This window comes from Erpetoichthys calabaricus, chromosome 1, assembly GCF_900747795.2.
Source record: "Erpetoichthys calabaricus chromosome 1, fErpCal1.3, whole genome shotgun sequence".
Lineage (NCBI taxonomy): Eukaryota > Metazoa > Chordata > Cladistia > Polypteriformes > Polypteridae > Erpetoichthys > Erpetoichthys calabaricus.
Window position 1 is genome coordinate 215,994,240 of NC_041394.2, and position 14,942 is coordinate 216,009,181.

General features: G+C 34.8%; 1 protein-coding gene across 1 annotated transcript in view; it reads left to right on the forward strand.

Moving 5' to 3' along the window:
* LOC114659331 (lysine-specific demethylase RSBN1L-like) overlaps positions 1-13,477 on the forward strand; it is a 157,087-nt gene extending 143,610 nt beyond the window's left edge. The window contains exons 7-8 of the mRNA XM_028811765.2: positions 9,521-9,629; positions 10,083-13,477. Of these exons, the coding sequence (XP_028667598.1) occupies positions 9,521-9,629; positions 10,083-10,733 (760 nt within the window). The 3' untranslated portion in view covers positions 10,734-13,477. The remainder of the gene's footprint in view (positions 1-9,520; positions 9,630-10,082) is intronic.
* The last annotated feature ends 1,465 nt before the right edge of the window (positions 13,478-14,942 follow it).

The following is a 14,942-nucleotide window of genomic DNA, read 5'->3' on the forward strand; positions in this document are numbered from 1 at the left end:
CCGCATGCTATGAAGTGCTGAAATAGCACTGTGTGTTTGATGGTAACAGATGAAATAAATTAAGGTATTCTGTTTGCCACTCAAGGAAAATAAAATTTCTTTAAATAGGGTTCACTAGTAAGTACATTGGCATTTAAAGGGCATTTAAAGAAACATCTTATGAAAACTTGCTGTTTTTCTGTGTCTGTGCCACAGATCTGAATATGTAATTAATTTTTTTCTGAATCTATGTTCAGTTTAGTCACAAGCTGAACATATAGTTGTTTTAGTATCAAAAAGCCTATATTAGGTTATGCTTAAGTTGCATTTTAAGAATTGAAATGTGGATATCAGTTACTATTCAACAATCAGCTTCTGCAGTTACTTTTTTAAACAACTGAGTAAAAACATTCTATGATAAATATACCAGTACCAGTATAATAGGTCTGGGTCAATTGACAGCTAGGAAATAAAGGTGTAAAGAATTGCCTTTTTAATGTAAACTACCAGCCAAGAAAGAAATTCAGCTGCATATCACACATTTTTATGTACAAGAAACACATTAAGTTGTACAAGTAACTTTGTGAGCATTGAATATATAGTATTTTATGCTACCCAATACTGTTTAAAACCAAATATTTATCCTTTTTTTGTGTCTAGGTATATTTCTTTAGTTCACATATAATTTATACATTTCCCTTTTCTGTTTTTTTGTAAATATTCTTATTGAGTTGTTTATAGGTTAATGATAACTAGAGTATTTGTGAATAGTACTGGTAAATGTATGCTGGCTGACAACTTGCTATTTTAATCCTTCTTGATAAGTGCATTCTCAGCTCTGTCAGATGCAGTGTATTTCAGTAGCCAGACAGAATACATCATCTCCATGGTTACATTTTTGTTTGCTTGTATCTGCACATTTTCTGTCTTAAAGGATAATGACAAGTCAGTATGGGACATGTCTTGTTTCTTTATGCTGTGAATATTTATTGAAATTTTCAGTTAATACTTAAGTTTTCATTTTGTACCCAGCTCCCTTCTGATTCCATCTCCATTATTAGATGCCTTGTTTCAACACTGGAATTTTTTTTTTTGTTCCTCCAAAAAATCATACAGCAGTTTTCCTTTAAAAAAAAAAAAAAAAAGGTCAATCTGACTGAATGGAATCTCGGTTACATACCTGGTGGTCACTTGAGGGACACATTCACACTTCTCACTATAGAAAGCAAAAGCAGTTTGAAAATTATGCCATACTTGCTGTACGAGTGAGACATGCTGCCAACAATTTCAGATAATTTATGCTATTATAAAAATTTACTGGAGAGTTATGCGATTATAATTTTCCAGAGTCTTCAGTTGATAATATATCTATTCCTTTTTTCTATAAAATAATGCTGTAGAAGGTTGATTCTGAAATCAAACTTTAGTTTCTAAAATTGAAAACATTCAGCTATTTGGAGAATATGACTAAAACATAAATAGATGCTTTACATCTAATATAAGCGCCTTCAGCATTGGAAAGGCACTATATAAATAAAATGTATTATTATTGTTATTATTATCCCCCTCTTTATTTTTTACTAAAGATCCAGTAATAATAATGCATAAATTCTGCATTGTAACCGACGCTTTATATTACTGTAACATATCTACATAGAGACTCTAATATGAGTAAAAAGTACAAGTTGTGAGAATTTTAAACATAGTTAACAGTTTATCCAGTCATCAGTAGGGATGGGAATTGATAAGATTTTCACGATTCCGATTCCATTTTCGATTCTGTTTAACAATTCGATTCTTTATCGATTCTCCTATCGATTCTTATTTTTAAAAAAGGAGAACACACAGGTCGATTAACTTAGAACTTTGTTTTATATCTTATCTTTGAACAAGATAGAAATTTAGGAGTAGCATGACCTTACAAACCCAACAGTGAGATCTTAAGAGATCCACAGCCTATGGCTCCTCAATGGGGTGCCACGGGGTCCCCAGAAAAAAATGTGTAAATGTAAAATAATAATAAAATAAATATTCTTCTGTAGCAATAACAAAGTATAACATAAATTATTCTGTGGCAATTACACAAGAATATCCAGTAACATTTACACTCTCCTTTTTAAAAGTATATATGAGCTGAGCACTCAAAAATAAAACTACATCAGCCAGCAACAAATACAATCAACTCAAGTCCAATGGAACTGTGCACAGTGCAATTCTGCAACCATCAACTATTTTGACAGCTACATCCATGTTGGCCGCATTATCAACAGTGGCTGCCACAACCTTGTCTTTGATACCATACTCCTCCAAGATCTCATCAGTCTCCTCTGCTACAGCTGTCCCTGTCTGTGCCTGGTACACTGGTTTGGTTTTGAGGACTTTTTCTTGAGCCTGGCCATTCCTGACATAATGCAGCGTTACTGTGAGGTAATGATCTTGACTAAAACTTGCCCATCCATCTGCAGTGACGGCTGCCTTCAACACATGTTTCAGCTCAGAAATGGAAACGGATGAAACATCTGGTAAGAGGAGAACACGCAAATTTGACATTCCCTGACTTAGCCCACAATTAAACACATTCACTTACCGAAAATCGGGGGCATCTACTGTGGCAAATGGGTGCAAGCATTTTACCACAAACTTAGTCACTGCTCAGTGACATTCGTCTATCCTGGCCTGTGTCATTTTACTTTTCCCCGCCTCTGTGAAAGGAGAAGCTACCGGTAGACTGCAGCGAGAACTGCCAGCATCTGAGACAGCCAGACTCTCTGTCTGTGTCTCTCGTCATGGTCATCTAAATGCAATGCACAGTAATAGCATAATATGCAATGTTAGTTGATTAGTTACCTGCCGTATTAACGGGAGAGGACCTGCAAACGTTACCGCTGCTGCTGGGTTGAGATTCACTAGTCCGGAGCGGATCAAAAACACAACATTCATTTAAGGTTATCGCGTGTTTTGTGTGCAAATGCTTTTGCATATTCGTAGTGTTTCCTCCCTTTGATGAAATATCTACTTTGCAAGTTGCCCTGTTGTCATCCTTTCTCGTAAAGTATAACCAAACTTTTGAGCATTTGTGCCGCTTAGGCGCCATGTTTCCTGCTGGGTAAATGACGCTACGCAACGCGGTGACGTCATTCGAGGCGACTAGAATCGATAGGGGAATCGTTTGCAAAAATGGCAAACAATTCCAAGGAATTGAAACAGTGGGAACCGGTTCTCAACAAGAACCGGTTTTCGATTCCCATCCCTAGTCATCAGTGCAATAACTAACTTGTGCCAGTTTAGCCTGGTGAACAGTTTCTGTAAATGTCAGGGCAAACTTTAATACAGAAATACAAAAATGCTACTATTGACGCCCTAAAATTGTCTCTATTTCCATTTTTATACAAACAGAAAATCTGAATTATGAAATCTAGCCTGAAGGTAGTTACTGTAATAAAATTGCTTTAGTGCAAATGTAGTTCTTTGAATCTCTGTAACATCTTTTTTTAAAAATGCAGATAAATATATACTCATTGCTAAGTCTTATCATTTACATACACTATATGACCAAAACTTTGTAGATTTGACCATCAAACCTATATGAGGTTGTTGGACATCTTATTTTAAAACCATGGGAATTAATATTAGAGTTGGCCACTGGAAGGCCACAATGGCTGCAGGCTTTTGTTCCAGTCCAATTTGTAATTGTAGTCAGTTATTGTTGCTTAAGCACTTATTACTCAAACTTCATTTTAAAGCTTCATTGTAGATGTCTCACTTGTTAACATTTCGTACCCTTAATTGCTTATTTTAGTCATAAAAAGCTGCATTCACAAAAAATGCTCCTTTTTAGCAATAACATGCAAATTAAATAAAAAAATTGGAAATTGTGAATTTCCCCTTGGGATTAATAAAGTATCTATCTATCTATCTATCTATCTATCTATCTATCTATCTATCTATCTATCTATCTATCTATCTATCTATCTATCTATCTATCTATCAAGAAATTCTCCATTTACACCTTGTGTATTCGTGATTTGTCTGGCTTAATAAAATATTTGGAAGAAAACTGTAGAGAAAAAAACTGAAGGACTGAGAATTACTCATCCGTTTTAGGATTCGAATCATTTATATGATGTCTTTGGAAAGGAAAAGAATCCTATGGTATAAGAATGACCTGACATCGCAGAGTTAAATCACTAAAATGCCATAAAATTAAATAAGATTTGTTATTGTTAATGTTTGGTTTCTAATTAAGCACTGGGGTTGGAACAAAAACCTGCAGCCACATCAGCCCTCCAGTATTCACATTGCTCACTACTGGTTTAAAATGTCCTTGTATGCTACAGCCTTCACAGTATCCTTCACTGGAACCAATGGACATAGCCCAAACCCAGAAAAACATCTCAGACGAATATCCTTCCTTAACAAAACTTTATAGTAGACTGTATGCAATCCAGAAGGTAACTTCTGCCAAACCCAGATTTGTCCTTCTGATTTCCAGAGAAAATGCCAGAACAGAAAATGGGTAATTTTTATGCTCTGTGCATTTTAACACTCTTCGGCCCCACTCTGTATGTTTGTGTGATCTGCTGCTTTGTGGCCGAGCTGTTGTTGCTCCTAGACTCTTCCAATTCACAGTAACACTTCCAGTTGACCAGTGAAGATCTAGCAGGGCAGAAATTTCATGTACTGACTTGTGGGAAATGTGGTATCCTATGACAGTGCCACATGTGAAGTCTCTGAGCTCTTCAATATGACTGATTGTACTACCATTGTTTGTTAATAGAGACTGAATTGTTATATGCTTGATTTGATGTACCTGCTAACAATGAGTGTGAATGAAGTACATGAAATCAATCATTTGGAGGGGCATCCACATAAATTTGACCATTTAGTGTAGAGAAAAGCCAAGCAAAATGACACCTTTTATTGGCTAACTAAAAAGATTACAATATGCAAGCTTTCTAGGCAACTCAGGCCCCTTCTTCAGGCAAGATAAGAAGGGGCCTGAGTTGCCTCGAAAGCTTGCATATTGTAATCTTTTTAGTTAGCCAATAAAAGGTGTCATTTTGCTTGGCTTTTCTCTACATTCATAATGGCTAACACGGTACAACACCCTAGTACTACCATTTAGTGTAAAAGCAGTTGATTTTAGAATTAAAAAAGAACTAGAATGACCCATGGTAAGTTGTATCTCCCCTGCCATACACAATGCAAACATTTAGATCACAGCTCAACACCAGTCATGTATAGTTCCATTCATAAGTTTGAACACCCCTGGCCAAATTACATATTTTGTTGACATTTGAAGTACAGAGTAGTTTTGACAGCAACAAACTAAAATAATTGTTTTTATGAGAATGTTAATGTACAGTTTATATTTATTTAAATGTTGAAAAGTTTGGACACCTTTCAGTTGTAAGGTCTTAGAACTCGTTTGGTCAGTAATCTGGTCTGGCTTAGCTTGTTAAATCTTGGTGTAAAGAATTGTCTTAAGGAATTAACATCTAATGACAGTTTTTTTTTTTTTTTTTTGTTCTTTATTTCACCTTATACAATTTTTTGTATTAGGAATTTGTTAGTTTTCGCATACCCCTTGGGGTCAGTGCGCAGGGTTAGCCATTGTACAATGCCCCTGGAGCAATTACAGGTTAAGGGTCTTGCTCAAGGGCCCAGCAGAGTAGGATCTCTTTTGGCAGTGATGGGGATTCGAACCGGCAACCTTCTGGATACCAGCACAAATCCTTAGCCTCAGAGCCACCACTCCGCCCCAGTTCCAGTTCCACAGCCTGTTAAATTTGTTGACTCTTCAAACATTGTGAGACTCTCAACATCTGTCGGCTCTTCTAAGCAACTGAATGAAAATCTGAAAATTAAATTAGTTTATGCAAGGGAAGGCTATAAAAATATATCCAAAGAACTTCTTGGTAGCAATTTCCATACTCCAAAAGTCAGTTAGAAATGGCATTTAAAGGGAACTGTCAAGACAAGTTCTGGAAGTCCAAGAAAACTGAAAGAACAGCATATATAATATGCAGGAAAGTAAAGCAAAACCTCCATATGACTACAATGGACCTGCAGACAAGTATAACTGAGAAAGGAGTGGTGGTGCACTGCTCTGCCGTGCAGCATTAGCTTGCACATACATGGCCTTCATGGAAGAGCCATTAGAAGAAAACCTTACCACACAGCAGGAACTATAACCTTTATGCAAAACATGTGACATACAATGGTGATAGGTTGAACTGTTGACATCATTTCAATAAGCAACAGACAAAATATTGGAGATCAAGGTGTTATTGTTTTGTACATTACCACAAATTAATTTGTTGCTGTTTCAGAGAATTGATTTAAGAAATTAGTCGACAGGGAAAGCTAGAGTTCAAAAGAGTAGACTATTTTTACGTCAGATTGCACAGGGATATACAGAAAGAGGATATCAAGCCTGAAGTTTAGGTATAGGTACAATGTAAAATAATTTTTATGATTTAATAATAGTAAATTTGAATTTTGCTGTGCAGTATTGATTTACTGTCAAAGTTTAATATGTTAAGGTTCTCTTAGTAATTATTTTCAGCTGATTTCCAGCTGCAGAACAGTGTTTTCACTTGTCTTTGTCATAACAGAAACCATGCCAAAACAGCTTACAAATGTGTATATGCAAACAGATATGTTTTTAATGATTTAGTGTAATATGTAAAATTAACCAAATAAATTAGTTTGTACTTTCTTACTCCAAATATGCAAATTAGGTTAAAGAATCCATAATGAAATATTAGTATGTATAAAAACCTATTTCAGTGTTCAGTATTCACCCACATTTCACCTTTTCTTGAAATCAGGGTATTTGGTTAATAATAATAAATATGTCACATTCAAAAAGCACATTTCCAAAAACGTGACATCTTCCATGTCTAAAGAGTATCAACTATAGTTTGGTACGTACTTGTGTTATTATGGCCACACCAGTTATTAATATTGCTTCTAAACATGGGTCAGACTGCTTCACAAAAGGCGTTATATCTGTTGGGTTTTTTGTGTTTAATGCTTTATATAAGAAAGACTTTGTTAAATCAGAACATGGATATCTGAACATAAATATTTGTACCTCTAATATGAAACACACCACCTTATAACAATGCATAAATGCAAATAATAAATTATCCAGGTTTATAATGTACAGTTTTCTATCCACGCTGAAGCAATGAGGTTTTCCAACTTGATTGCTAAAAAATGAAGATTGAATGAGTTAACCAACCTGAGTGATTTTTTTTTGTTTGTTTTTGTTTTAAATAAGTAACCTTAAATCACACTTTTAACATTTGGTTCTGTCTTTCATTACTGGCCCAGGTAGTGAGTACTGGATATGACAAAATGCTCACATAAATTATCAGTTTGGATTTATTCTTTTCACATGGATTGCTATCCATTTCATGGTTTTTAATATCTAATATATGCATCATTCCAGTTTTGGATCTTGTGATCTCTCATTGAGCCATAGCCATTAGTTTGAGTTTCTGAGGTATTTTTGAAGTAGGCTTCCAATAGTTTATGCAGTCTGATATCAGATTTATCTTTAGTTATAGTTTAGCATTAGTAGCGACCACTCTTTCCCAACTGGAACCTGTGCACTTGTTTAGGAATATGTTTATCAAGAGTAGCGAGTCCAAGATAAGGGAAGATAGATCTATTTCCCTGTATTATTACTTAGGGCTAACACATGCTTCTTTCATTTCTCTTTTTGCTCTTTTTATTTATAGTATTTTACAATGTTGTGTTCTGTATTTGCATTGATTCATTTTGTGCAGGTATATTCTGACTTGGAGCCAGACCCTGACGAAAGGAAGGTGTCCCCAAAACACATAACTTATAGACTCTGAGCTCTTCATAGGATATATTGAAGTGGGGCTGGGACTAAGGTTGTTTAACATTTAAACAAAAAAAAGTCCTAATTTAATTTTTTTTTTCTGATTTTTTTTTTTTTTTTAGTAAATAAAGGTAATTGAATCTATACACCACTTAATTTGTAATTTGCTGCTGCTGAGAATAGATAAATATCTTTTAATATTTTAATAAGATAACATGTTGTTTTACATAATAATTTTACTTTGGATTAGTCAGTGGTAACAAAAGGTGCCCCAAAAATAATGTCCTAACTTGTTTGTATGCTTTAGTAATTTTATTATAACATAAATATATGCATATATAACATTTTACTTTTACTCATACATATATTTTGTGTTTTTTATTATGCTTCACCTGTGACGTAATAGATTTTCTCCTTCAGGTATTAATTTGTGTATTAACAAGGTACTTTGGACTTGAAAACGGAACAACACCCACCTCAAAAACCTATTCAAATCCTGATTACAGCAGCTCAAAGGGAAAATGATAAATGGAGTTGACCTTTAATGTGTTGCATCAATGTTTGGCTAATGTGTCCTGGATTTTATCATTATATTACAACTGCAGCGAATCACTGGGTAATTAAATACAAGATATTATGGTTTAGAGAGATCACATTCAAAGGTAATGCTTCAGGATTCTTTCCGAATTACTGTTTAAGTTTTTTCCAGCTTTTGCTTGTACAGCTATCATATTTAAGTTGGAGTGTTTAGTCTTGGGGGGCTGGACATGATTCTCAAATGAGAATACATGTCTGGAAACAACTTGTTAAAGTTTGTAGTGAATATCTGCAAAATCCATTGCAGAAAAGGCTACACCTACAAGTATTCTTCACTGGCACCTCCGGTGACCTCCAGTAATGTAGTCGGATATACCTAGCAACTTGGTCCAACCAGTCTGCGACTTGCACCAATAAAAACAAACTGGTTTGATTTTGTCTTGAGTCGTAAGAGTGAGCTGTGTTCATGAGAGTGTTGAAGACCAGTGAGACTAAAGTACAATGCATATAATGCTGAATGGGTATGCGGACCTCATAAACAGAGGAGAAGCTCATCTGTCTGATGTTTGTTTTATGTTGCCCAACAGAATTGGAAAAGGGATGGAAAAGAGATTGCACGTTTGTGCGACACTGATTTTGTCAGGCAGTATGTTTTTTGCTGTCGGAAAAAGGGAGAAACTTTTGAAACTTCAGAAATATGAAACTGTGCTGGAAAGTCGTCTTACAGTCATGTAATTTGTCCTGCTGTGCGATTTCTAGACGTGTAATCTGACATTCTCGGGCAAGGACATCAGCAAGTGCAGTCGTCAAGTTTGACATCTGAGTAAAAGTCGTGTTACTTTCCCCCCGATTCAAGGTATTAGATGTCAACGGTATTCTAGTTTGTTCTACATGTGCGTCATTATTAACTATCATTATTATCTGTTGTACTACATTTATCAGAGGCCTAGCTAGCCTTTGCAAGCTTTTTGGAACCATATACAGTAAACTGTACTATTGTCAGTGGCGTTGACTATCTTCTAGTTAGAACAATTAGCCTATTGTATTTCAAGAGGATATTGCATGGTATTTGTACTTTTTTATGTTGTTTGAAATGTACAAGTGAATTTGAAAACATCCTGTATTCTGAATTTTCTGTTCTTTCAGTCCTGATCCACCTAGAATAACCAAAGATGTTGTGTGCTTTCATGCTGGAGATTTTTTAGAAGTAGTACAGAGGCTACAGTTGGATCTGCACGAACCTCCCCTCTCACAGGTAAATGTAAGCTTGACAGCTGGAGAGTTTTGCATGTTTGTCAAAATAAATAATACTAATCTATATAAGGTGTAAATTACTCAAAATGCCATTTACCCTAGAACAAAATGCAATTTTTAAAATTTTTCTTGAACACTGACATCTAGTGGATTAAACTCTCGTAATGTTTGCTGTTTTTGGAAATGTCCGCACAGAGTTGTATTTTGTATATGTGCAAGTGGCATCTGCTGCCTTCATGTGCATTCTTGTGTTTGCTTTAAATCATCTAGGAAATAATGTAGCTTGGAATTTCTGACTTTCTGCACTCCATATTTAATTGGCTGAACAATACATGTTCTGAATAATTTTTTAAATAGATTTTTTAAAATCATAATGTTATGATTAATTAAGTATGGTAATTATTTGGTAGTATTTTTAATTTAACTATAATACTTTATTCTGTTTCCTTTAAAGTGTGTCCAGTGGGTTGATGATGCAAAGCTCAACCAGCTTCGAAGGGAAGGCATTCGCTATGCGAGGATTCAGCTTTATGATAATGACATTTATTTCATACCTCGCAATGTTGCACACCAGTTTAAAACCGTTTCTTCAGTCTGCAGCTTAGCTTGGCACATCCGCTTGAAACAGTACCACCCCGAGGCTGAAGCATCCCGTAACTCTGAGGAATCTGTGGAAAGGACAGAAATAAAGGCACCGATGGAGCACACCCACATCAAACTTGAGGACTGTGGTGCAGAGATGCAAATTTCTTCTGATATGAATCCTGAAGGAGAAAATAACAAATTGAAGGAGTTGGAGCCTCCTCTGATAAAACTGGAAACTACGGAGATGCCTTTGGAAAGAGACGCAATACCTACAAAAGGCAAGCTGCCAGAGCATAAATTGAATGTTCATCACTCAGAATCTCTAAGCACTCCAGCAATGTCTGAATGCAGTGAACTAGCCAAGACGCTAAAAGAAATGAATCCTCCCACATCATTGGTGAGGATTGGTGCACCTAAAGAACAAATAGACTCCCATTCTCTTGTCACTCCAGAAGACACAAGGACACCCACTTCAATACAGCACCACCTGCATGAGCTACATAAAGACTTTTTATACTAAATTGTATATATTATTTTTTGTTGTTTTTGTTTTGTTTTTACAATCTTAAACCGTGTGATGTACTATTTGAATTATGTAAGCTCTGTGGGGCAAGCTTGCATCTTGCTCACTCTGTTACTGAATGAATACATAGCAAATGTAGCTTGTAACATTCCTCAGTGCCTGTCCGTAACTGTGAAATATTAAAGCACTTAGGGCCAGAAGCACTGTTACACTGCAGGATTTAAAGAAACAGGTCCGTAAATAATATATTTTTAAGTTGTAGGTTTTAGATGTATTAGAGCTGACATGAACATATATATTTTTTGTAAGACAAACCAGAATTCTTTTAATGACTCCGGGCTTTTCCATAGAGCTTATTTATATCGAGTTTTTCCATTTTAAATGTGTCAGCACTGTAGTGTAAATAACTTTTTTTAAAATTGTAGTGTGATTTATACCTAAATAAGGACCTCCTAATAAAGGTTCTGAATAATGGAATGTTGTTGTTTAAACAAGGGCTACATTAAATGGTTGAATGGAATAGGATTGTGGGAAACATGAAGGCTGTGGCTTCCAGGTGTTTACCGGCCTGTGAATTGGAGAACATCGTGTATGGACAACTAAAGGATTCAGTGCTGGATGGCATGAATGTGTAGACGCTGATGTCACCATAAAATCAGCATTTAGCTTTTTTGATTTCTGCAGTTTGGCAATATCGATAGTGATGATGAAAAAATTGTGTAACTCTAAGGGGAACTTTATTGATGTTATGATAACACAAAAAAAAAAAAAATCTGATTTGTATTCCCTGCTCTCTGGTGTAACCCGTCATTTTATTGTGCCAAGCTGTTTGCAGATGTGATTGAATGTATTTACTTTACCAGTGTGTATATGCCTATTTACAGAAAGGATGAGCAACAAGATTATGGTAAGGAATATTTCTGAAGAGCTGCAGAGTAGAGCACTATAGTAACATTGGCAGTACCAATAAATCAAGAGTTGCTCTCCTCGTGTATTCAGCATAATTTGTAAATTAATGTGATATAATGTGGCAGTTGTTTTTAAGTCTTTGGAACTGAGGAATTCTTAAATCACATTGCTTAATATTTGCTTGGCAGCTGTTTTCTTCTTTATCAGATGAAATTGCTTAGGTTCAAACAAAGGATTTTTGTTTTCCAGCACTTAATGTGGCCCTGCTCTGATCATTTCAACATTCCACTGGTTTCTTTCAAGTTTTTATTTTTTTTTAGCAGGAAATAACTTTAGAAACCACATGTGAAGCATCCTAAATTAAGGCCAGAACAATTTTAATGCTTCCTGGTAGTGTGTGTATCTGATAGATAGATAGATTTAGTAGTTTAAAAGAAACTAGGAGTTAGGAGTTTATCTTAGAAGTTCACTTGTTTTTGTTATGCTCTTGAAATGCTCATGCTGCAGTACATTTGTACTCCCCAACAATTGTACCCTTCTCTCTGCCATACTAATGTGTTGTTTCTTTGTGAATGAAGAGATCAAGGGTTTTTGTCACTCTCCTTATCACAGCTTTTCTCCGCTATCTTGTTCCGTATAATATGTAGATGGGATTTTCACTAGGAAAAAGAATGCACTGATCATGTATTCAGAAATTCATCTGGAATATTATTAAATACCACAACCCTGCACTGGATAAGCGGGTTACAAAAATGGATGGATGTTTTTATTGATAATAATTAGATTTTTCTAAATCTCTGTTGTACATTTGTACTTAAGCCTACAGCCTACTAGCATGATGTGCTATGAGGAATTTATAAACACGAACTGAAAAACTGCTTTTCAGATACTCAGTAATATTCACCTCCTACCTCCCTTACATAATTTTGAATTATAATGGTTTCTACTTGTTTATTGCCAGCTCACATATGTGATTATCACAATCATAACTGTTATTGTCAGTTTACAGCCATGATGAAATATTACAGTTGCTGCCTTTTCTCCCCTAAAAGATACAGCACTAACAACATGTCCATATCAATATAACAGCTTTGATTTTGATTCAGCTTTTTCAGTACAGGTTTAACCTGTGTTGTTTCTAAAATCAAAATTTGCCTCATTGGTCACAGCAAAAGTTACTTCATTGATGTGCCATGCATTTGAAGGTCCATGTAGCTGAGGCTATAAAATGCCTTTGTTACCGTGTCGTTACCATTGTGGTTTGTTTGATGTGTTTACTTTTTTTAATGTTAGATTAAGTTCCACCATTGTGATTTTATTAATAGTCTTGTTATTTTTAGGGCTTTCCCCAGCTCTTGGGTAAATGCAGTAGCCATTACTTTTAGGACATGCTTACGCTCATTACTTCATTAATGTGTCAGCCCAGAGTTTATTTCTCCGTAAAGGCAAAATATTTGGGAGTTTTTTGTTTCAGTGAAATCTTTTCATTTTTAATGACATAAATAAATGCTTTCAAATGTACAATTCCACAAACAACTGCAAGTCTAATTATAACCAATGTTGAAAGCATGCCAATCATTGCTGCATAGGAAATGAGAAAAGAGAAAAGTGTGTATAAGGCTGAAATATAAGTAGAAGGAATGTAACAAAAAGTCTAAATTACTAAACGTTATGTTTTAGCTTAAGTTATAGCTTTCTGAGGAAAGTAAAATTAAATGCGTATAATCTTCAGAGGTTATCTGGTAACTAGGTATTATAACAGTTTTAGCAAATGCTTGTTTTATGGACTATATTTAAATTATAATTCACAAATAAATAGTGCGTGAAAACAAGGTGCGTTTTGTTAGAATTTTTTTTCTATAAAAAAAAAATGGACTTTATACATTTGTCTTAACTAAAACACCAATATCTTTAGGTTTATGCAGGAACATGATAAATAGATTTGTATACAGTGTCTGCATTATGTTATAAAATTGTAGAGTGCCTAGGTTGAGTCAGCATTCTTATAATTTAAAATAAAAAATTTATTTTTGCTGTTACAGTAAAGCTTCATTTGTGTCATTCTCATGCAGCAATAAGTTGTTTAGTTTTTAGCTCACTATCGTACTTTCAGTTAGAGAATTTTGTTTTTTTCTTCCACAGCCCAAAGCTTATTTATTTGTGGCTGGCCTTCTTAAAAGTAGGCACTATGTGAAGAATAGACATAAAGGGATATCTTACTACTGCTGCATTGGAAAGTCGAAGGTTACTTATGGTTAATGATCATGATGAAATGTCACCAGCAGCAGGTTCAGATCAGTGGTGAGGATAACTATCATGATTCTTATTTAACGTTTCTACAAAATGGCTATGCACCTGAATCCATCTAACTGGTAATTTTGTGATTATATTATATGTAGAGTATGGTTTGTTTTAGATAATGATTATTTGTACAAAATGGGAGTTTATATTCTGTAAAGATGCTTGTGACTGACTACAGCTCATACACATTATATGACTCTTCAGAAGCAACAGTTGTATAGTGCCATTAATAAGTATTGAGATTCTCAAATATGACACTTGTGTGTGCTTTATCAATTTGGATTTGAGATGAGTATGATGCAAATGTATAATACTGCCTGTGTGCTTTAATGTTTTAAAGCACCACAGGACTTTTTCTGTTCTATGTTTTTTTTTCCTTTCTTAAGTATAAAACTTTGGATATTTGGTTACCAGATTGTATCCTAAAAGAACTGTGAATGGGTAGTTTTGGATTTATCCTTTGTTCTTCACTTCATGAGAAAGACAATCCATTTGCTTACATGGCAGTTGCCAGTGACCAGTTTAGCCAAGAAAATTAAGTTTATTTTGTATTTTATCATCACCAAATTAGCTCCCCAAGCATTTAGTAATCTTGATTACTTTGCATTTCCAGATATACAGTAATTATTGTATATAAAATCTCAATCACATGTTTCAGAAGTTATTTTAGAAAATGAAAAAAATGTCAAAGTTCTATTACTAATGATAACTTGACAATTACTAAATAATTTTTGTACTTGTAGGAAACTGCATGTTAGGCTTTGTGGAATCAAATACCAGTTAGTGTTAAGTGACCACATAACTCAGAAACAAGCAGCGATCAAAATAGAGTGCAGAAGATATAGGTATTACTTATGTTACCAATCACTTGTCCACTGAAAAAGCGATCATGTCTGATTTGCCAAAGTAATGGTAATGTAGACACCGAAACAGAAATGTGTGCAATGTTGAAAGCTAAGGGGTATATGTAAATTTTGACATTAATGCTTTTCATTT